Here is a 25,210-nt window from a genome sequence, read left to right as displayed (position 1 = left end):
AACGAAAGATCTGGAGGAAGAAAAAATGGATGGAAACTGCAATGTCTATTTAGGACAGACATTTAAGAATGTACTTTCCTAAGAAGCTCATTTTTTAAAAAAAATTATTATTACTTAGTTGTTTTCTTTGTAAATGGAGGCCAGCTCTCCCCTTCTTCCACTATGTGGTTCCCAGGAATTGAACTTAGGTCATCAGGCTTGGGGCAGGCACCTTCACATGCTGAATCCTCTCACCTACGTCTAACAACTCTCAGTTCATGCTATCATTTTCACTCTAGTCTCTCAATTGCTCAATGATGTTTACTTGGTGTTGCGTAGAGGTGACACTTTTCTAATTATCTCTTTTGTGGTCTCTATCTTTAATTACTTCCTCGACCCATTGTTCTTTTGTGTCATTTTGAATTTTAAATATATTTATGTGTGTGTCTGTATCAGTGATTTGAAGCTCTACAAAATATAGCAAGTGACTCAAGGAGCTAAAACAAAAATGCCAATCAAATAACTGGGCAATAGGACTAATTCGCTGCTAAGGAGCCTTTTGCTTTGACAACACTTGCACTAGTCTTTGTGACATTTCAAACCAGCAAATAAGAACCTTAAGTTCTTATACAGGTTAAGCTCACTTTCATCCAGCAGCCAACATTTAAAGAGATTTATTGACCCTCTAAACAATCTTATTTATCAGAGATTAGATTACCAGATTGGTAAGATTCAGGAAATGGGGGATAAAGTGGACAGGCTCAGGCAGGAGTCAAAGTGGTAGAAGGGAGTCAAAGATGAAAACATTTTATCCGTGGATAACTAGGCCATATTCAAACTTAACCAGCTCCATTTTCCTGCACATGATAAATAGGAATAAAACTTAATCTACATTTAAACAAATCTTTGTTTTCTAAGTGACTGGTAACCAGCTCTCCAGCTTGGTCCCTTACTAGTTACCATAATCTGATCCCAGACAAACAAAGGCTGCTCTTAGTTTAACAACTTAACAAAGCATCATAGACCCAACTATCAGGAATCCCCTTCAGTTTTAGTGTCTTTCTGGAACAAGGACACATTTACAGTACAGTGATGCACAACACTGCTTTAATTCTCTATCAGAAAATTCACAAGACAAAGGCTTGAGGAATTCAAATTCATAGATAAGAGGGCTAATAAAGATTATCAAGTAGCCACACTTCTCTATCTGCGTAAGAATAGTTGATCTAGACACCAGGGATCTAGCAACCAGAAGCACAAGAGAAAACAATGGCAGGTAAGCTCCAGCAACAGTGTCCTCTACTTGGTCCCAATTCGTAGCACTCCATTTTTTCTTTTTTAAAACCAAACAGAAAGGACCAGAACCGATATACAGGTATTCCAATTTAAAGTACATCAACTAATAGTGTGTGGGCACATTGGCTGTGGTATATGTACAGTAGTCGAGCAGACAACATGGGGCGGCTCTCCTATCCTGTTACATCAGGAAGGTCTTTGGCCCAGTCGAACAAAGACTCTTGTGTGTTTGCATCAGGAAACAAACAAAGGACCACTTGGGTAAGTCTCATCTCTGCTTCTTCCATGTTCAAGACTCAGGTTGCTGAACTGGGCAGGATATACCTGTACCTGCTGAGATATCCTGAAAACCACAGACATTCTTTCACAGAATTTCTTTTGCTCACCTGTCACTTCAGTTTCTAATCATCACCCCTAATTTCATGGTGACCAAGCTCTGAGGTACTTGGTGAACTTTGTTTCCTGGTGACCAAGCTCTGAGGTACTTGGTGAACTTTGTTTCCTGGTGACCAAGCTCTGAGGTACTTGGTGAACTTTGTTTCCTGGTGACCAAGCTCTGAGGTACTTGGTGAACTTTGTTTCCTGGTGACCAAGCTCTGAGGTACTTGGTGAACTTTGTTTCCTGGTAACCAAGCTCTGAGGTACTTGGTGAACTTTGTTTCCTGGTGACCAAGCTCTGAGGTACTTGGTGAACTTTGTTTCCTGGTGACCAAGCTCTGAGGTACTTGGTGAACTTTGTTTCCTGGTAACCAAGCTCTGAGGTACTTGGTGAACTTTGTCTTCTCAGCAGTGATTATTCCACCCACGGGATGCACCAAGTTGCTAAGGTGCTAGCAGAATGGCTGGGCAAATCACTAAACTTCCTCAGCATATTAGGCTGAAAACCTCACATGCACACTTCACAGTGTTGGAATAATCCAATAAAATAGGCACTGAACTCTTCTCAAGAACCCAGGAGCACTATCCGCCCAGCTGCCATCCTGTGTGGTCTTCGATGTGGCAGTTATTTCAGAAGGTAGAGTGAACGTCTATATGCCGAGTTGTAAGGCTGGTTATTCTCAAGTCCAACAGTCTCGGGTCGACAGTCCGTCCACACACCAGCCCCACCTTCAGCTCTCTTTATGTTTCTGGGTCTTCCACCTGCTCGAACGACTTTACTACGCTCACCACATGAATATAGTGTTAAATTATATTTCTACTATTAGTTTAAATTTGAATATTTTGATATGATCTTTCATTAATTCTAACATTTAGAAACTAGTAAAGCTCTAATTTTTCACTTCAAAAAATGCTAATGAGGGGTTGGGGATTTAGCTCAGTGGTAGAGCGCTTGCCTAGCAAGTGCAAGGCCCTGGGTTCGGTTCCCAGCTCTGAAAAAAAAAAAAAAAAAAGAAAAAAAAAAGAAAAAATGCTAATGAACTAAATTAGGTAAATAATTACCACTTGACAGTATCATTTAAGAGGCATTTTTATTGGTTAATAGTTTTAGTTACTCAGTACTAGATTCTGCATAGCAAGTTTTTAAAATGGCTGAAGAAAATGGCTCAGAGGTTAAGGGCACTTGCTGATTGATCTTGAGTTGATTTCCAGCATCTATGTTGGATGGCTCACATCTGTAACCCCAGTTCTAAGGGATCTGATGCCCTCTTCTGACCTCCATGTGTCACCCCTATCTACATTCCATATACTCAGATATACTTAGGAATTTTTTAAATAACATCCCTATCCATTATCTATCTACCTTCCTACCTATAAACCAATGAAGATAAGCTATAGGGCCTGAAGATCTAGCTCAGTAGTTAGCAGCCGCCCATTCCCTATGGAATAGAATTTAGTTGATACTGTGCATTGAACCCAGGGCCTTATATATATTAATAAAATCTACCACTTAGCTATACTTTCAGGCTCCTACAGAAGGAACTTTAAAAGCCAAAGAGAATATAGATGCTTGAAATAAAATAGGGTTTATCAAGATATACATCTAAAAAAGTTATGGAGGCTGGAGTTACACTTGAGAAGGGTCAGGTACTGTCTGGTGGAGGGCTACAGGTTCATTTTATTTTTATGAGTATGGATGAGTATTCTCCATGAATGTCTGTGTACCACATATATGCAGTGCCTGCAGAGGCCAGAAGAGGGTGTTATATCCAGCTGTGAGCATGTGGGTGCTGGGATTTGAAGCCCAGCCCCTAAAGAGCAGCCAGTTCTCTTGGTTGGTGGGCCCCCTCTCCAGTCCCATGTTTACTTTAACACAATGCAGGGCTGCTGCTCAGTGTCACCCTGCTATGTGCACCGGCATAAATGTGATCAAAGTGCTTAATCTGAACCGAAGAGTCTAGTTACATGTTTTGTATGGTTTTGAAAGCAAACAAGGAAGAGGAGTTACTACACCTCAGGGGCTGGGAGGCCTGCTCTCATTGTCTCATGCCTGGTCAAAAACAAACCTCTTCATGTTAAGGGAGCCCATGCACAAGGATTTCAAATACAAGCAGTATCTGAAGCCACTGCATGCAGCTCCTGTGGGAGGACTAAGATATTGAGAGGCATCCCTCTATACTGTATAGGCTCCCTCCTTAAAAGAAGATTCATGTTTGCAAAGTAGGGTGACTCCAGAACTAGTGCTGCCCAACTCTAGACTGCTAGGGGAGAGAAATGAAGGAAAGCAGCACGGACAGGCACCAGCAGCAGCAGCAGCAGCAGCAGCAGCAGCAGCAGCAGCAGCAGCAGCAGCAGCAGCAGCAGCAGCGGCAAGTCAATTCAACTGTGGATTCTTTGCATCAGACCCAGGTCCTTGGGTTTGTGTGGTTTTGACAGACACCTATTTCCACAGAGCCTCCCACAAAAAGATGTTTTGAACAAATTAGCTGTGGTTTTACAGTGCGTGTTTGAATAGCAAAGGGTAAATGTTCTAGGATAACTCCAAAAGAAAACGGGGATGAGAGGTCAAGAAAAGAGCAAAGCCAGAAAAATACTTCCCTGGTTACAAAATCAGTGGGTGACATCTCCTACATGAACAATTTCTAAGACATACTATACTCAGTTTGACAGTGAGTAGGACATAGCATGACCGCTTTGAAATGGCATTGATGTTGGCTGCAGAAACATTTATGGAAAAATGCAGCCTTGATTTAGACTGTAGGCTCATAATCAGCTCTTCACTCTTTCAAGCTTTTATTACTCAATCTCTTTTCATTGTGAAAACATCACACAGACATATTTTCTGTTTAAAAACAAAAAAGTAACTTCCTACTGCAGTTTATTTCATCTATACTTCATACCAAGCAATTTCCTTTATCATTTTCTAGTGTTACTACTCCCTCTAGAGGCAGAAGCACAAAGGACCCAGGAAGTCCAATACTGTGTGCTTGTGAATGGTGTTCCTATGGGTACTCACATACAAGTGGGACACGAGTGAATGAAAATGTGCACACATGCCACAGAGGCCAGAGGTTGACAGTAGGTGTCTTCCTTTGTTTAACAAATGAACCACATCCCCAGCTTCTACAAGTCTAATGCTGGCAGGTTTTAAGGACAAAAACAAAAGTAAAACGCAAGCTAATTTTTCTTTGTGTCAAAAGAAATTTAATCACTGAATTTTTCATACTAAAATGTGGTTTCTCGTCAGGCAGTGTTGGCACATGCCTTAAATATAAACTCTGGGAAGCAGAGGCAGGTGGATCTCTGAGTTCAAGGCTAGCCTGGTCAACAGCCAAGACATGGAGAAACCCTACATGGGGAGAGAGGGTGTAGGTAGGTGTGTGTTGGTGTGTGTTTCCCCATTGCTACGAAATACCCAAATGAGTTTGTCTAAATGTACTATTAAGGACCAGGACAGTCTACTGGATCATACGGCCTCTTAGGAGATAGTTTTGGAGAACCGTGGGTGCCCAAGTCTAGAAAGCAGTTACACAAGTAACAGACAATGGGTTCAATGTGGAGGCTGACATAAGACACTCGCAGCCCCAAAGAACTCGAGTGACATCCACATATGCTATCTTGGGAGGCTTAACACTTGGCTAAGTGGATTATTAATACATGACAGAAGGCAAACAGAATTTAAATTTCCTCTAATTCAGTCTAAGTACTCAGCTTTTCACGTGCTCTTTTTATAACCCAGAGACTGTCAACTATGGAGCACACTGTAACTACTTGGAAAGCTAAAACAACTCTGTTTGGGTCTCATCCCAGAAAATAAACCAGAGAATTTTTCTTAGGTCAGCATTATCCCTAAGGTTTAGTGGATTAGTGGTTAGAGAAATCTATTCAACCAAAACTATGAGACTCTTAGATAAGACAGAAAAGACACAGGTAAAATACATACACTTAACTTTAAAAGGAAAAAGTAAAGTCTAATACACTAGAAGCATACAGTGGACAAGATGAGGTAGTCAGGTGCTTCAATAAAGGACAGAGAAACTGTTCCTGGGCAAGTTAAAGCCCACTTGTTTCTTTCCACTTGCTTTCTCCTTGTTACTCCTGTTTTTGCTCCAGTGCTGGAATTATGAACCACTACACCTTCCTAAGATCTGGTTTCTTTAGCTGGACTACTATTTTCCAGTACAGAAAGTACAGAAAGGCGGGCCTTGGACAGATGCCATGCAGCATCTATAACACATCACTAGTCAATCCATCTTCATAAAACCCAAGTGATATCATCTGCGTCTCCTTCTCAGGAGCTGTGGTCGGGGAGGGATGTACAACACCAGTTAGGGGCTTCTCACAGCAGGTCCTCTGGTAAGGAATTTCAATTGCCCTGTATACTTTCCTGTCTATTTTTTTCTAACAGCTAAGTAGAAGTGTACAGAATTTCCTCAGTAATGCTTACCTGGTCAACATCAGCATTTCTTGGAAGAAAATAAACAATATTATTAGTGATCTTCTGGGAAAGCCTGAAAATTTCAAAGGTGAAGAACAGTTAAGGATAAGAAGTTACATTTCTGAGTGAAGAGATGTTTATTACCTGTCACTAACCAAGTACATTTGTAAGCGATGAAAAGGTACATATGAAATCCAAAGAGACAGATACGTGATCCTGACAGGTTAAGTGATGAAGCTGCTTTAGCAGAAGGCCCTGTGAGTTGAACAACACTGCCCAGACTTGAGGCTTCTAACTCCAGATAACAAGTCCACCTACTGATCCTCAAGGCGGCTCTGGGCACTTGGCTGTGCAGCGTCTATCATGAATCAGCAGCCACCCTGCCAACCCATTCACAAAACCTTGGGAAACCACTCTCTCCTCCATTCCCCAGGAGCTAGGGCTGCTCTCTTGCTTTATAACAGCAAAATTTAATAGTGACAATGGTCTCAATACATCTATAGATAGACCACCCAACACACAATTCTGACAGTTGTTTGTAAAGCTTTCGTTATTATTATTACAGTGTATACACATGTAGTTCCTGGGTATAGCAGAGGAAATTCTCTTCTTGCATCTTTATGTGGGCTCTGGGACTCAATTTCAGGTTGCCAGGTTTATGCAGTGTCTTAAGAGTTGAGCCAGCTGGAAGGTTGTGCATGTTTTTTTGTGTAAAATACAATGGAATTTATCAAATGTGATGAACATACTTTTTCTCTATTTTGAACTTATATACACACACACATCCACACCCACCCATGTGCATGTGTGCGTGTGCACGTGCGCGCACACACGCGCACACACACACACACACGCGTGCACACACGCACACACACGCGCACACACGCACGCACACACCTGCCCTTTCCTCTCTGCAAGCATTTATATACTATTAGGACTTCCAAAGGATATCCATCAGGAGACATCATGGTCCTAATGTCAAAGGTCTCCGCAGTGGCATAATCTGGGCCCCCCCACGGTGGACTCAGGAACACAACGTCAGCCTTTAAACATGGAGCCAAGAGCAGGAAATCTCCGCAGATAAACTCTATTTTATCTGCTACCCCATAAACTTCAGCATTATTCCGAGCAAGATCAATTTTAACAGGGTCGATATCAATGGCAATCACTAAAATAGAAAAAGATGACAATGAGATGGTTTTCTGAATAAAACACCTAAAAAAAAAAAAAGACTTAAGAGACACATAGCTACACACAAATACAATTTTAGTTAAAACTTGTAAATGGCCTTTGAGGGGAGGAGTGGAAGCAGCTATGTTCAGTTGGAGCAGTAAACACTTATAAATGCTACAACTTGATGTAAAGCTAAATGCTGGCCTTCAGAGAAGACCAATCTCCTTAAAGTGGGTTAATGCTCCTACTCCCCCATTGTGTCAGGGAAAGGCTGTCATCACAGCGCTAGGGAGAGCCAGTGATAGCTACTTGCTTCTCTTCTCCTCACGGAGCAGTGTTCTCAGCCTTCCCCATGCAGCAATCCTTTAAAACAGTTCCGCTTGTGGGGTGGGCCCAACCATAGCATCTTGTTGCTATTTCATAACTGTAATTTTGTACTGTCATGGATTATACTGTAAATATGTGATTTGCAGGATATCACAGGTTGAGAACCGCTGCTACAGAGGGAGCTGACACTATGGAACTAGCCTGCCTTTAGGACACATCATATGTCTTCTTTACCAAATGCGTGCTAAGCTCCATAAACCCTGCAACAAACTTTCCCAATGAAGAAATCTAGGCTAATCCTAGATACTCAGGTTCTTTCATATTTACAGAGAATTTCCAGCCTTGCTTTATCAGGGTACAGATAGTTTAACCACTGTCTTATGACAAAATGCCAGAAAGGGATGAGTTTGATAACTTCTGAGAAAAATATTTTCAGGCAATACATACATACATATAGATACATGTACATATATGTATATATGTATGTATGTATGTATGTGGCTTATTTGAAAAAAAAAGAATTGTGAAACACTGAATTAGTGGAAGACAAGAAAATAATTATTGATCTGGTAAACTAAGAAGTGCTTTTATTTAGGTCACTCTGAGAGGACATAAACTTGGCAAGTGTCACGTATGCCTGGAACACAAAAGGAGTAGAATCAAGGTCACAGCTCATCTGCTCCGGTCTTGAAATCATTAGGCACATTCAGTCCATCATTCTCTGACTTCTATAAACTTTCCAGATTCATATTTTGCTTTCTCGATTAACTTCTAAAAGTTCGTATAAATTAATGCGGTTCTGCTGAAATCCACTAAGTGAAAGTCACCATTCACTGGTAGGTCTAATAAGATAGTGGAGTATCTTTAGACTATGACCTGGGTATCTTCAGTATCTCAAGCTCTGGTATATCACAGACATGAGTCACAAACCTAGTACACTGCAGGTAAAGGCTCTACTAGGCTAAACCTTCAGTCCTAGGCAGTTATAAACATTTTTTGGGGGGAGGTTATGGTGTCTTTGTAGTTCATTTCAGTCTCAAGTTTGCAACCTTCCTCCTTGTCTCCCCAAGTACTTGTATGTATCACTATATTCCTTGAGAGCATCCATTGATTTTCACTTTTAGTTGTGAGCTTAGCCTTTAATGGCTGAGCCAACTCTCCAGCCCTCCACTAATTTAAATAGCATTTATCTACCTATCTACCTATCTATCAATCTATCTACCTACCTACCTATCTACCTACCTATCAATCTATCACTCTATCTACCTACCTATCTACCTACCTATCTATCTATCTATCTATCTATCTATCTATCTATCTATCTATCTATCTATCTATCTATCTACCTATCATCTATCTATCATCTATCAATCTATCTACCTATCTATCTATCATCTATCTACCTACCTATCTATCAACCTATCATCTATCTATCATCTATCTATCAATCTATCTACCTATGTATCTATCAATCATCTATCTATCTACCTACCTATCAATCTATCATCTACCTATCTATCATCTATCTGTCTACCTATCTATCAACCTATCTATCATCTATCTACCTACCTACCTATCATCTATTTATCTATCATCTATCTATCTATCTATCTATCTATCTATCTATCTATCTATCTACCTACCTACCTACCTACCTACCTATCATCTATCTACCTATCTATCATCTATCTACCTATCTATCATCTATCTATCTATCTATCTATCTATCTATCTATCTATCTATCTATCTATCTATCTATCTATCTGTGTAATGGCAAAAGCCCTTGCTCACTGCATCACCTCACTGGTCCAAACAGTCAAAAGTTTTAGAGCTTTGGTGTTTTTCAGCTGTAAAGCATCCTACGACTATATGAATTCAATGTGTTCTTCAAAGTTATGTCAAATGTCATAAAGCTACTGAGTCGGAGATAAAGCTTCTTCTCCCTATCTGTTACTCTTGGGTTCTAAGAAGCATCATGTATGATTGTTTTTATAGGCTTCTAGAATCTTGGCTCCAGGGATTAGTAGGTGCATCTGTATGATCCTGTGCAATTACTTCATCTTTTTATGCCTCCGTTTAGCTGTGAAATTAAGTTAGTAAAAGACATAATTTATGACTGTTGACTAAATAGATACATATGAAGTATTTGCTAAACATATGCAAGATTACTAAACACTGCAAGCTATAGCTTTAAATATCTGGTATAAAATTATCAACTACATATTAAATTTCATCCTCAAAGATATGAACAAAGGTAAACGTATTCTCTGCACAAGTTGGAAATGACACTTTTTTCTGTCATAAATGACTACATTACCTCTTTTTCCTGTCAAGGCAAACTGAATGGTATTTCCTCCAACCCCACAGAAAGCATCTACTATGATGTCACAGTTGAAAGACTGACTGACGCGGCCAGCTATGTGCTCAGCAATCTTCTCAGGAGTGACTGAAAACCAGCCTTCTGCAAAGGGAGAACAGCTTGGTAAAATGTGCAATTCCAAGAACCCAAGCATGAAAAGAAAAACATATTGCACAAGTTTAAAAAAAAGACAAGCCAGAGCGATGGCTTAGTGATTAGCTCAGTCATAAGCTTGGACTGTTCCTGTAAGGGACCAGTTGGCTCCATGTCCACACTGGGTCACGATCACCTCTCACTTGAGCTCTATGGGATCTACTCCCTCTTCTCTCCTCCATTTCAGAGGCATCCCCACACATGCGCACTTAAGAATACACATTGCCTGGCTTTAGAGAAAGGCCCTACTAATTCCCGATGCGTCTGTATGCTATCTTCCACATTTCTCTGGTAATCGATCAGAACTGCGATTTTTCTGGTTGCGGCATTAACTACTGCTCATCAGCTATGGGAATCGGCAAGTTCTAAATGGCTAACTGCCTCCCATACTACAGTGACTTTCTCAACTATTTTATTTATAATGGACAGGCGATGATTCAGTTTTTATTGACACTTTATGAACATTTACATTTTCAAAAAATATTTCACGTAGGGCTGATCTCTAGTGTACTGTGTATAAGCATCACCTTTCAATAAAACTGATGGCCAATAGGCTGAGGCAGGATTGGAAAGGGAGACATCTCAGAGGAACCCTGGGAAACGGTTTTGCCACCTGCAGGACTTGGGGTAACATACGAGCCATGCGGCAGACACAGATTGGTGTAAACGAGTTAGCTGAGTTATGTGCTAGTCCAGGGCGAAGCCTAGCTTTAGGCCTAAGCCTTTAGAAATAAGGAATAAGCCTCTGAGTTGTTATTAACTAGGACGTAGGTGGAAGAGTCTTCGCTACATTATTATTACTTGTGAGTGCTTTGCCCTCATGTATGTCTGTCTATGGTGTGTGTGCCACATTTCCATGTTTTTAAATGTCAGAGAAAGCAAAGAGCAGTAGCCAGTGGTTAGGAGGCTGCTTCAGCATAGAAGGAATAGCAGAACCCTTGCCATGTTCAGAAATGAAGTTACACTTAGCTGGAGGGAAGAAAATACTACCCTCCCTTTCTATCAGAAAGAACCTGCATTTCTCAGAAGGAACTTTCTTTGGGAAAAGAAAAATGATGGGCAAGTGTTTCTGTTCTCACTACCTACTAAACCTTTAAATGGCTCTTCAGTACCTCCAGTGAACGTTTTCTATTTTCCCCAGTCGTTCTCCTAATAAATTCCCATGTACTTTCTATAGCACTCACTCTTTTACAAATTACACAGGTGGCATAGAATCACTTAACTCCTCAATAGATCAAGACCTCTCAATATAAAAACCAGTGTCAGTCTCTGAGACTAAATTGTCTTTTAAGATCATGGAGGTAGGGAAGGACACGGACCTGAAGCCACGGCTCACTGGCTGCTCTTCCAGAGGTCTGAGGATCAATTCTCAGAAATCCCCTTTCCTTAACCTCAGTGTAATGAAATATGATTTTCTCTTATGCATGAAAACAGAGCAATAATTATACATTAAACAAATAAGCAAGCAAATCAGAGAAGGAAAATTCAATGAAGAATTCAAGTTTTCACTGCTAATTAATTATAAGTTTCTGTATTAGGTATATCTTCATCAGTTGCTCTTTTTAATGATGTCCATACTTCTGTTACCCTGCATAAGTTGCTACAAATACAAGTTAAATCTGAAATTAAAACACAGATGGTCATATGTGCACAACTGAGTGATACTCCACAGGCAATGAACCATCATTCCTCGAAAGAAGTCAACATCATGCTGCAGGGGTAACTCTGTGGTAAAGTACCTGCCTGGCTCAAGAGAAGCCTTGGGTATGAGAGTCCGGGGAGCTACTACAGATTACAGGAAGCTAAGAAAACACGACAGCTAAACGCACATCACACTACTTTATGAAAACATGAGTTACAGAGATAATTTACTATCATTGGTTAACCTTCCCATACAAGGGACTGGTCCCAGGTCTTATTGCTATTACCATTGTTGTTGTTATTATTATTATTTATTATTACAGCAAAAACCATTTTTCTTAGAAAATACATACTAAATAACTGGGAGTGGCATGATCTATGTGACTGGATCAGAAAAAGACAACACACACAGAATCAAATTATAAATGTTGGAAATAGCTGAATCCAGGTAAAAATGGTATGAAAATTTTTACAATTTTTCTGTAAATCTACAGTGGCTTCTAAATAAAGCTAAACAATACATCTATATTTTATTTACCTTTGTCCAATTTGATCCCATCATCAAAGCGAGAGAAAAGCCTGTATCTCTGGGCCCAGTATTTTGCCAGCTCCGGAACAGAAGCTATTTCAGGTGGTAGGCCATTTATCTTTTTGTTCTTGTTCTTCTTCTTCTTCTTCTTTTTCTTCTTTATTTCTACTAAAATAGAATGTAATACAGCTGCTGACCATGAAAAGAGAATGGAACTAGGGAACTCGTAAACAGCAGCTATGTCAAATAATCACATCTTGGACTGTAGCAGACCACACGTGCAGTGACACATACAGAGAATCAGAGCAAGACAGAGCACTACTGCTTCAGATTACAGCCCGACTGCCATTTATTGGCTTGAGAAAACTGCCTGTGTGGACACTGATCTCTGCCGCCACACTGGCCCTGGCATTTATTGGCTAATTTCTTTTTTCTTTTCATTCCTCTCCCTTTCCCTCCCTCCCTGCCTCCCTCTCCCTGCCCTCTCTCTCTCATGATTTCTTTTTATTTATGTGCACTGGTGATTTGCCTGTATGTATATCTGTGGGACAGCATTGGAACCCCCAAACGGGAGTTACAGACAGTTACAGGCTGCCAGGTGGGTGCTGATTGAACCCATTCCTCTGGACAAGCAGCCATCTTACTGGAGCCTTCTCTCCAGACCTGTAAGCTTTAATTTTACTCCTACAAAAGGAACAGATGAGGGTTGGGGATTTAGCTCAGTGGTAGAGCGCTTGCCTAGGAAGCGCAAGGCCCTGGGTTCCGTCCCCAGCTCCGAAAAAAAAAAAGAAAAAAAAAAAAAAAAGAACCAAAAAGGAACAGATGAGGAATGCACAGTACTTTACTAATTTCATTTACAGCCGTGATGGGAGGTAAGGACTAAACATCTGAAATCTTCCAAAACCAGAATCCTACAACACATCTGGTCCCCACTGTATCAGACACAGGATATCCAACCTGTATACCAAAAGCACTAATACAGGTCTAAAAATTGTCGACAGCCACATTGTTTTAGTGGGTGAATTACAGAAATGTAAATGTTTTTCTTTACTTTTTTTGTTATTACATTCCTGGAATTGAACTTAGTGCCCGGCGGTAGGCAAACATATGCATGCAAGCATCCATCCATTGACAGGGTTGGGTAATTTAATTTGTCCAGGCTAGTGTTGAACTTGTGGTCCTCCTGCTTTTAGACTCCTGAGAAGCTGAGGTTGAAGGTGTGTTAGCAGGGTCACATTTCATTTTAAGACAACATCTTTCCAAGGCCCATTAAGCTTTAGCCCTGGCCATATAACACAAGGTGTCTCAGAAGTATGGTGAGTCAACATTTAGAAAAACACATTATTAATTGATTATCAGGTTCAAGTCTCCGGAAGATTAGAAGCATCTATGCAGCACTGCTTGTAGATGAAGAGAGTTGCCAGAGTACAAACAAGATTGCAGTAGACAGAGAATAAAACCCTCTCACATTCAGATGTTCTAAGGTTAGGACTATCAGGTCATTGCAAATAGCCAAAAGTGTTGAGGGAAAAGTACTGCTGTCACCCACCTCAGCGCCCAAGCAGCACATGAATGTCAGCTCTTCTAACACTGGCAATGAAAGACCATAGAACACTTGAAGTCTACAGTGTAACAAGGCAGGAGATAGGTGACAGGAGACTTAGGTACATGTGTGCCTACCCAAAGGAAAGGTGTCAACTAAACCAAGCATGCTGGATAGTTTTATGTCAACTCGATACAAGCTGGTGTCACCTCTGAGGAGGGAATGTCACCTGAAAAACTGCCTGCATAAGATGGGGCTGCAGGCAAGTCTGTATGTAGGTTAGTTTCTTAGGAACTGATTGATGTGGGAGAACCCACCCCATGGTGGGTGTTGTCACCCTGGGTTGGTGGTTCTGGATGCTATAAGAAAGCAAGCTGTGCCATCAGTAACACTCCTTCAGGCCTTGGCATCCTTCTTCCTTGGTCCTGCAATTTCAGTTGCTGCCTTGGCTTCCCTCACAGGACTGATTCAGGATATGTAAGGCAAATAAATAAACCCTTTCCTCCCCAATTTACTTTTTAATTATGGTGTATCATCAATGCAACAGTAACCATAACTGAAGGACTTGGATCCTCTTATTAACTGTAAAAGGAAAGGAGGACCACAATAGACATGGTTGCTTCAGAAGGACAAACGTGAGGCAGTGCACAAAGTGAAGTAAGTAAAAGTCTTTACCTGCAACGTTCCCGCGAATGCTTTCATCTTTACTAAGAAATTTGGCCACTAAAAATGTTAGTTTTCATATTTATTAGCACCAACTACTGTAAATGTATTTTGTCAATATTCCATCAAAACCCTTCAAACTATTACAAAAACCTATCAAAAAGAAAATGTACGCTTCACTAATGTCAAGAGTGACAAGCCACTGTCGGCAGGGACAGAGTGGTAACCGAGATCACAGTCCACACAGATAATGCTTGTCTTAACTTGATCCAGCCCGAGTAAGGAAAAGGAAAGAGCAGTCACAGTGCCGAATCACAGCCCTCAGCTCATTCTCACTACCCTGAGGCAGGCGTGCAATCCGAGTGCGAGCCAAGGACACACAGGTGAGGCACATCTACTTTACCTTCTGCTTCTGCACAGGGAGAGTTTGCTACTCCTTCAGTTGAACAGTTCTCTGGAACAGCTGTTACTAAGGAGCCCCCTTCACTCTTTTCTGCTTCAAGTTCACTGGCTGAAGAGATGGTCTGACAGTTTTCAGGTTCTGGATCTCTGGTCTCCATCAGACCATCAGTTTTCTCCATGGACATGTCTTGTTCCTCAGAGTCACTGCTTGTGCAAGTGTCTTGCATTTTGTTGTGAGAGAGAGGCTCCTGTGATATCTCCTCATCTACAGGCTCATTAACCCATTTTAGGAATTTTTCCACCTGAAATTTTAAGATACCATAACAAACATCAATTAACTATAAAGAAAACAGAATTTTCTCACCTTTTACTATTTGTAACTTGGTTAACAAGCCATCATAATTAAATGTATCAAACAAGCTAGAAGTAATTCTGGGCTATCTGGAATTTAGGGGAGCATCCTATGACCTAATTAAGAAGTCTTTTAAAAGAAGTTACATGGCATCAACTGAATGCTGACTTGTCTTGAAGATCTGATGTCTTCTAGTCTACACAGGTATCAGGCTTACACACGCATAAACATGCATACGCATACACACACACACACACACACACACACACACACACACACACACACACACACACACACACACTACTTGTAAACATAAGTAAATCTAAAAGCAAAACTCAAGCCAAGTTAGAGCTATCTCAGAAAGAATAAGTACAAATAGCAGAGCTGACAGAATTAAGTCCTAACCAAATCAGTTTACTTGCTAAAATGTTAAAATGTAATGGCAGTCAAAAGCTGGATGAGTTACTTCCTTGAATTTGCTATACAATGAACCTTCTCTATATCGGGTCTTTATGATCTTAAGAATGAATAACTTTCAGAGAAAGGCAGATAAATGATAAACAAAACCTCATACTGAGGAGAAAGTGCCACCTCTCCATACCCAAGAGAACTAAGGTCATAGCAGTCATTATATGCAGCTGTTTCTATATTCATCTATAGGTGAAATATATGGGAATTATTACTCCCAACCCAACACATTACAAAATCTTAAGAGACTGACACCAGGTAGTTTATTTCAGGTATAAAAAGGGTCACTAAAATATTCATTAAAATATCAGCAACCGGGCTGGAGAGATGGCTCAGTGCTTAAGAGCACTGAATGCTCTTCCAGAGGTCCTGAGTTCAAATCCCAGCAACCACATGATGGCTCACAGCCATCTATAATGAGATCTGATGCCCTCTTTTGGTGTGTCTGAAGACAGCTACAGTGCACTCATATATAATAAATAAAATCTTTAAAAAAAAAATCACCAACCTTGACCAATCTGAAACACACACACACACACACACACACACAAGAAAAATAAACTATTTATTTGTAAAGCATGCTTAGCCAGAAGGCTGAAGTCAAAGCATTCGAAGATACAACAAAATCTTTCAGAAGCCTGAGATTGTGCTCCCTGTCTTTAAAGGGAGCTGGTTGCAACAGCAATGATAAGAAGGCTCTGATCATGAGAAATGCCCCATCCCTAGTAGAAGGATAACTCACCCATCACATGAAATTCTAATACATTTGTTTCTGGTTCTTGATTGCAAAGACCAAGAGAGGTCATGTTATAGTGTGAATCTGTAAACTAGGCTTGTATTTTACATTCTTGGGTCAAGCCTATTACTTCAGTCTTGTGATCAGTCTTTGGATGAGCTCAGAATTCAGGCTTGTGGTTAAAACCTCAGCAGAATCTATCCTGGGATCCTACTTTGTGTGAAAAAGGTATGAAAATTCCCCCGTCCTTATCTGTACTACATGGGCAAATCAATCTAACTGACTTATCTTCTTAGATGCTCCAGCTTTTTAGTTTTCAAACATCCCTTTTCCATATTACCTTAATTTCCTTCCCTGTTCCTCAAACCTAGTTTACACAATATATACCTTCGTAAAGCTAGTGGAAAATCATTTGACATAGCCTTCAATCTTGAAGGGTGGAACTTCCCATTTAAACACAACTTTAAAGAGCCAAGTTCTAAACCCCGATTCTTTCTCATCCAGCTGTGCGCACCTTACTCCGTACTTTACTCTTCCTGATAAAGGGTTTCCCTGACTCCTCGGAGAAGACGATGTGCTTGTTCTTCACAGTCATCCGCTTGCGCATGTCCAGGTACTTTGACTTGTATTTCACATTCTTCTCTAGATACCTGACCTGTCGACGACTGAAATTTGGAATTCCACCATATCTAAATCAGACCAGAAGAAATGATTCATGCTAAAAATTTTCGTGTATAGGGGAAAAGGAAACCAAAAAAATGAAAACAACAAAAACCTCAAAACCCAACAACCCCCCAAGTCCCCAAATAACACTTTTTACTAGTATTTGCTAGTTATAGCTATCATTTAATCCTAATAAACTTTCAAAATGATGAAATCACATAACGACCTACAGAAGAGCTTATGGTTTGTCTTTATGACAATTTAAAAGCAAATGTGAAGGCAAATCTCCGAGTCCCAGGCCAGCCTGGTCTACAGAGAGAATTTCAGACTACACAGGAAAATCCTGTCCCAAAATAAAGCCCAAGCCCCCCAAAACCAACACCCCCCCAAAGTAAAAAAAAAAAAACCAAAAAAAAAACAACAAACAAAAACAAACACCACTCCCTCCAAAAAAAAAAAACCAAAAACAAACAAACAAACAAACAAAAAACAAAACCCCAAACCAAATGTGAAACACTGATGATAAGTCTAACATGGGTTATTTTTTTCCTGTTTGAGTTAGGCTTATATCATATAGCCCAGGTTTGCCTTAAATCCTTCATTCTCCTGCCTCAGATTCTTGAATGCTAGCATTACAAGTATGACATCACAACTAAAATGCAATTCTAATGTAGATTAGAAAGTAGAAATTATGTAGCTGATTGCTATGAAGAAGGCTAGTAAAACCGAAACAGAAGCATACTTCCTTGTTGGGGTAATTTTTCTCAGAGTGATGACAAAACCTTATATAGGGCCATCATCAAATTAATGCTAAGAATGGTTGCCAAATGCCTAGTTTAAAGCAAATTTGATCTAATCTCCTGAGTTTCTGTCTGCTATAAAGTTTCCAAGCCCCCAAAAGTCCTCTTTGACTCATGTTACCTTCATACTAATGGTAATATTAATAATAAAATACTTTCTCTTTAAGTACAATCCTATTTCTAAATAGAAAAGACAAAAGTTAAAATTCCAAACAATGAAATTTACCTCCATGAGTGTATACTACCAAGAGTCAAACAATAGTTTACATAAAATCAGTGCTGCCAACGATATAAACAGCTTTTATATATACCGTTAAACTCTATGCTTTAGCCTAAAGTAACTACATAAACTATCCCTGACTTCAGGTATCTGAGCATGTGACTGTGAAGTCAGTATTGGCTCTGAGGTATGGGCATGCACCTTTGAACTAGTGAGGCAGTTCTCATTTTCTTTTCCTGCATAAATTTCTTACATAAATATCTACTCATTCATATTTTTCTTAACCTTTGGGCATTTAATTCCAGAGAATACTTAGGTTTCTACACACAATGTTCAGAGCAGCTTTATGTGCAATAGCAAAATACAGAAAAACAAACAAACAAACAAACAAACCCCAAAAAAACCCCCAAAGGCCATTTAAAAGGCAAATGGTTGATCGTTTTTTTGCTCTATCTCTATAAGATATACTGACTACCCACCCCATCAAGGAGGAAAGAACAAAGGGGATGCATCCAACAGACACCATGCTTAGAGCTTAGGAACAATCTGGACATTGTTAACGAGGATGGAGATCTAACACCAACTTTCACTGAAAGGAGCAGGTAAACACAAGAAAGGGAACATATGGCAAACTGCTGAAGAAAGCAAGCTGTGACCTATGCATGCTATACTAGTGACTTAGAAACAAAGGAGTCACCTATGTACCTAGCTGTGAAACATTTGAATTTTCACAACATCTTTGCTCCAAGGCCTGTTTCCCAGTTTTGAGAAGAACAAAGGGTAGCACCCTGAGATGCCAGGTGGGGACCATCACTTGAAGGTGAGCTTAAACGAAACCCTCTTTTTGTGAAATGTGATCTGGATTAGGTCAAACTGCATGTGACCTACGCTGCTGCATCTATATAATAGACTGGGATAACACTGGGCTGCTACTAAGTGCAACTGAATTAATACAGAGAATACATCGAGTACATAATGCAACTTCTACCGTTCAGTCCTACTGACAAGAGAAGCTGGTGTCTTCATCGTATTATTTGCAATGGCATCAAATCCAGTATTATATACTATCTACTTGAATTCCAAAAAGATTTTAGGCGGTTGAAGTTATTAGGATTTCAAGAAGGTAATAGCCCTTATGAATAATTACTTTTGTCCTGAGCCATGCTTGAATCCTAGATGGAAACCATTGTCATCAACTTCCGAATCTGGGTTTTCATCAATGTCCAACTCATGGCTAAAAGAAGAAAAACAAAAACAAAAATAAAAACAAGATAAAAAAAGGCAAAAGAAGGAAACAGTAATAAGCCACGACTTTCAGCATGAACAGTATCACACAAAACCAGAAAGTACGGAGAAAAAGTACTTTAATCGGTATTTTTGGATAACTTAATGTACTCAGTAGTGTTTGAAACCAACGAGCATTCATATTCTTTTATTTAAAGATTTTAACTTGAAATGCATGTATGTGTGTCTCTATCTATGTGTATGAGTGTGTGAATTCAGGCGTGGCAGTGGAGGCCAGGGCGAGGACCTCAGATCCTCTGGGGCTGGAGTTACAAGCTATTATGTGCTGTGTGACATGGGTTTTTGGTACCTAACAGCCCCTCTGGGAAAAAAACAGTGTTCTTAACTCCTGAGCCATCTCTGTAGCCCCCCAATCTTAAACCTTCAAGTATTCTACCTCTGTCCCTGAAGATGGTGTAAATATTTATCTATGTCATCTCGCTGAAGCCCGAGCTTAATTTTCTGGAGTGATTTCTCTAGAGCTCAATCAAACCAAAACATTTTCATAGGAAGTGTTCTTAGAAAGAGTAAGGCATGGGGGCTGAAGGGTTGGCTTAGAGGCTAAGAGCACACGAAAGTCTCTCAGAAGCCCAGTGTTTGGTAATCAACACCCATATTGAGCAGCTCACAACCATTGGAAACTCCAGAGCCAAGGAATCTGATGTCTATTTCTGGCCTCTTTGGGCATCTCACATACTACCCTCAGAACACATACAGGTGATAAGAAAACAAATCTTTAAAAAAGGCTGTGATACAGGTGGCAGGTAACCCTGAAGAATTTACCAATTGAATTTGACCAGACTTAGCTCATTTACAAAGTACACTTCTGCCTGTGTGTGTGAGGGTTCTCCTAGAGGATGAAAGGCTCTCCACAGTGGCATTCCAGACAGACAAAGAATCGCAAAAGAAAGTAAGATGGGAACTAGTTCTTAGCTTTCATTGTGCCCTGATGTACCACTATCAAAACCTTGTGCTTACAGTCAAAACCTTGAGTTGCTTCCATGGACACGACTTCCCTGTCATGATGGGAACTTAAGTTCAAGCTAGAGTCCAAAGCCTCTTTCCTTAAGCTGTTTCTGTAGATATCGCATCTCAGAAGTGACAAGTGCCTTAAACAGGTATCTTTAAGAACACTGATTATATGATCCACTGCATCAAACAGAATACAGAAGAAGTAACTCTTACAAAGTTTCTCTTTCCAAGCAAGCCAAACTCACTAAAAACTTTACTGAGTACATACTAAATCCTAGGAATATCAGCACACATCCTTCTTCTTCAGGGAACTGGGAGCAACTAGTGGAGCACTAATAAGCAAAGGTTCCTCCTACAGCCAACACAGCAGTGGCATGTGCTACTGGACTAAGCTATTCAGACTTCTGTTTGCTTATCATTTTTCTAGTTCTACATGGAAGGAAAAAATCTTATGTGGAACACTATAAAGAAATATGTCTGCATAACGTTCCAAGTCCGTTATGCTCTATCCTTCCCTACAGTCTCAGCACTTGGGACACATTAGCCTTTCCATCATGATCTATTGCACTGTGTGGGTGGTAAACTGAAAGCACTGTCTTGGGTAGAGTTGATCTTCACTCTAAATTTAGGTAAGTACCAAATTAAAGAACCTACCTTCGTCTCGTCATCCCTATGCATTTAACAAGAACAACTGATTAAAGTCTATTTCAAAAGTAGCTTAACATATATATAAGAAAGAAATTCAACTACATGTGTGGGGGTGGGCTGAAGGTTATGTACTATACTATAATGTCCTATACTATGTGATAGTTCCAGTCAACTTAATGATATCACAAAACCTGGTTATTGGTCGCACAAAATGAGGAAAGAAATTATTTCTTTAGAATTTATGAGTGGCAGAATTAGGACTGTGGGCCTAAAGGTCTTACTAACAGACCCGCCTTTCCCTTCCAGCTCAGTGCTGCCGGGCGAGGTAATGTGTGACTTACCTTCTCTTCATTTTGCTAGGCTTATGATCAGGGGGGTCATCTTCACTCTCGTTTCCATCAGTCCCGTTATGGTGTGGTCTATGTTTACTTGTATTCGTTCCTGAAGATTCCTGCAACTCTAAAGAGAGAGAGTACAATGGACTTTTCCTTGAGTCTTGGCAACTCTTCTGTTATTTTCTAAGGCAATCAGTTATGCTATGCCTGTTAAGGCTCCATGGTCTAATCATACAATTTTGTGTTACTGTGCTTTAGTCAAAGATGGCACTGTGAATTTGAACACTCAATAGTGGTCTCATGAGATTTTAAGCTTTTTTTTTTTTTTTTTTTTTTAAGATTTATTTATTTTATGTGAGTAGACTGTTGATCTCTTCAGACACATCTATAAACGGATCCCACTACAGATGGTTGTGAACCATCATGTGTTTGCTGGGAATTAAACTCAGGTAGGACGTCTGGAAGAGCAGCCAGTGCTCCTAATATCTGAGCCATCCTCTCCAGCCCAATCTCATGAGATTTCATCACAACTCACTCACTGTTTTAATTTCAGTGTCTTCTGATGGATGCACAGCAGTGGAGTCACTTGATTATGAACTTCTCAGAACCTCACCTCCTATGTAACTGAGACACAACTGTGCTTTAAAGGCAAAAGGAAGCTCGTTTGTCTACATCTATACAAAGTGTGCTACAGGGTACAGCATTTCCTTTCTGCTACCTGCTAACTGTTGGCAGGTACATTCTTTTTTCTTTTAAATCAATCTTTGTGGGTGTGGGGGGGGGGGGGAAGGGAGGCCATGACCTGAGGGTTGAGGTCACAGGATAACCTGTGGGACTAGGTCCTCTCTTCTATGTGGGTTCTAGAGATCAAACTCAGATTGTCAGGCAAGTGCCTTTACCTGCGGAGCCACCTCATTGACTCTGGCAAGACAATTTCTTAAGGTGAATGTTGTAGGATATTTGATCACTGTGAACCCTGAGATTGTGTTATTTACTGGAAAATCTGTTTCTAGTTTTATGCCCAGACCTAGCACACACCTTTAATTCAAGAGCTTTCTGTTTATTGTAAACAGGATTAAATGAAGTCAATCATAGTTCAAGAGAAAGAACAACCAGTTGACAAGAAGTGAAACTGGAAAAAAACCATACAGAGTAAGAGGGAGACAGGAGGATGGATAGAGAGACACAGGAAGTAAAAGGGAGGGACAGTGAGTCTGAAGGGTTTTTTGACGTGGAGCAGGAGAGCTTCCTTTTGGGACATTCTCTGCCTTTCTGAGCTACCGGGCTTCACCCCAATATCTGGCTCCTGAGTACTGGTAAAATCGAACATTTACTAACAACAGGAGAACCGTAGCAATATATCAAAACATGTTGCAAGAAGGGAGTCATGTAAGAATTATGAGTGCTTATGAGAAAACTCCAAGAAAACAATACAAAGTCTTATGATCTCAGATTCTTCAAAAAACAGAACTGTTCTTGGAATGTGTTTCCATGCCCCTCCCTGGTATAGTGGATAGGAGTGAGTTTACTTCAGATTATTCATTACGACTTGCTATTTTATTTGTTTTTGTCAAGTGTGGCTTTGTACTTGTGACTGAACACGCTACACGAGCAACTCCTCATCCCTCAGAGTATAAATTATCTGAAACTCTGAATAAAGTTGACTATTGCAAGAGACTTTAGTCCATCTCATATACTGGTTCCATTCTCTCAGGTCCCACTGCCTCTATGGAAGCAAACAGGGATAGACTGGAGAGTGACAGTGACAAAGCGTAGAAGTCACACGCATGTAGAAATGTAACACAGACTTCATATTTTGATCTTAACAGGAAAATGAAAGTATGCTAAAACCTTAAATACTCATTGATCCCGAGAGACAACTCAAAGGAGCAAATTACAGCCAACCAACATATGTGGGGCAGACCTTAGACGGCAATGATTGAGAAGCATTACTGTGTTTGGAAAAGGAAAAAAGTATAACCAGGGAAGTGGATAAAAGGGGCAAAATATAGCAGAAATACAGCCTAGTACACTGACCAGTATGCTGCAAACTTTGTTTAATAAGTAGAGAAGCTGTGATGGTCAGTGTTCACTGTCCCTGGGAAGGGCTCTGGAATGACGTAGGAGACAGGCCTCTAAGGACCTTAAGGGTATTTTCTTCAATAGGTTATCTGGCGTAAGAGAACAGTACCCTAAAAGGTGGGTGGAACCATTTTCAGGGCTTGGGCCTGGACGACATAGAGTGTGAGCTGAGTATGAGCATGCAGCTGAATAGGACCCGCTGCTTCAAGGGCTGCCTTAAATTCCCTGCCATGGTCCAAACCTTCAACTGCTAGAGAAAGTAAACACTCTCTTCCTTAGGGCGGTTTTGCCAGCAACACAATGTGTATTTTATCACAGGAAAGCAACAGGAAAGAAGTTAAGATATATGTATCAGGAATATACAGATAGAAACTTAAACCAAGGATGAGTCTCAAAACAGAAAGGAATGAGAATGTAGTAGCTCAGAGAAAAGAGAAAGCCACAGAACTCTGCAAACTTGGGGTCAGGACTGGTTCACAACTACCACAAGCCTAGGACTGGAGAGGCTGTGGCAGCAGGGCCATAAATTTCAGCCTGATTATGCAGTTGTCTTAATATAACCTCAAATTTCTAAATTAGAAGATTATTAATCTATGATAAACAAAGCTTTTGCCTGTGAAATGCTTGCTTTTAATTCTAATTCATTTGTTTTGAAAAACTCTAAGTTGAAAGTTCACTGTAAATTAGATTTCCCAGGAGTGTTTCAGTCTTGCCTTTACTGGCTACAGAGGTACAGAAGGAAGGAGTACCTTTTTTATTAATGTAGATGGGCAATTAATTACTATTTGTAATACGACATTAAGATGGGATAAAATGTTCATTAAATATTAATGTGTTAAGCAGACTGAGAACCATTACCTGACAGACTAAGTCTGGACAATCCTACCTTGAGCTGGTTGGTCTGAGCTTCTGTTCTCAGATATGTCACTTTCCTTGGGTGTTCCATGACAGGAGTCACTTCCTCCAGAGGCAGGGCACTCTTTCCCAGTGACTTCACTGAGTGGCTTGTCACAGTGTTCAGAGGAATCTAACTGGCTCTGTTCTACTTCCTCTGCACTCAGAGTTATCTTATTAATCCCAGCAATAATTTCATTGTGGTCAATGTCATTTGAGCCAAGGCTTTCATCCTCAGCTGTGTTAGGTGAAGATGACAAAGTCGTTCCATCTGCTTTCAGGCTGCTCTCAGCGTTCTGGTCAACCTGTGTATGAGATGTGCAAACATCTTTATCACAGTTTTGTGAGGCAACGAAAGTCCAGCCCTGAGCTTCCCAGTACTGGAACTGCTCCAAGTAATACCAATAAAGCTGACTGTAGTGCTGCTCCCATTCTTCCTTTGTATCAGGAAGGTTCCAGGGTTCAGAAGACAGTGTCTGGTCTGGATATTTTTCTTGCCAGCTTTGCCACAACAGCCCTTCTCCGTATTCATTCCAGTACTTTTCCCAATTCTCTGTGACCTCTAGCTTTGGAGCCAGTGTATTTTCAACAGGAAGGTTTTCTGCTTCAGCATCTGTTTTGCTCTGAATTTCACATGCGCTGTTGTTCTCACAGTGTTCAACTGAGGATGGGTCATCGGAGACTACAAGGTCATCTTCTTCACAGTCATTTCTCCAGTCCTCCCGCACAATTTCATCTAAATACTGCTTGCGGTGCTTTCTCCTCTTCTGCCTCACTTTAGCTTTATTTCTTGCATTCATGGACACCTACATCAGATAAATGGTAACAAGCTTGAGTCTACCTCAAGAGTAGCACAACCCACCCACACCCAAAC

At 40.4% G+C, this 25,210-nt stretch overlaps 1 protein-coding gene across 4 annotated transcripts in view; it reads right to left on the bottom strand.

Moving 5' to 3' along the window:
• The window catches only part of Tgs1 (trimethylguanosine synthase 1), a 33,102-nt gene that overhangs the window by 2,121 nt on the left and 5,771 nt on the right, over positions 1–25,210 (bottom strand). For 2 of the 4 annotated variants that reach the window (NM_001107904.1, XM_087548647.1), the window contains 9 exon segments: positions 6,101–6,179; positions 7,043–7,259; positions 9,910–10,053; positions 12,284–12,442; positions 14,884–15,184; positions 16,953–17,127; positions 19,269–19,355; positions 21,367–21,484; positions 24,329–25,142. In NM_001107904.1, the coding sequence (NP_001101374.1) occupies positions 6,101–6,179; positions 7,043–7,259; positions 9,910–10,053; positions 12,284–12,442; positions 14,884–15,184; positions 16,953–17,127; positions 19,269–19,355; positions 21,367–21,484; positions 24,329–25,142 (2,094 nt within the window). 4 annotated transcript variants of the gene reach the window in all.

Source organism: Rattus norvegicus, chromosome 5 (assembly GCF_021556685.1).
Source record: "Rattus norvegicus strain SHRSP/BbbUtx chromosome 5, alternate assembly SHRSP_T2T, whole genome shotgun sequence".
Lineage (NCBI taxonomy): Eukaryota > Metazoa > Chordata > Mammalia > Rodentia > Muridae > Rattus > Rattus norvegicus.
Note: the sequence above shows the minus strand (reverse complement) of the source record. Positions and strands in the feature narration are given on the sequence as shown.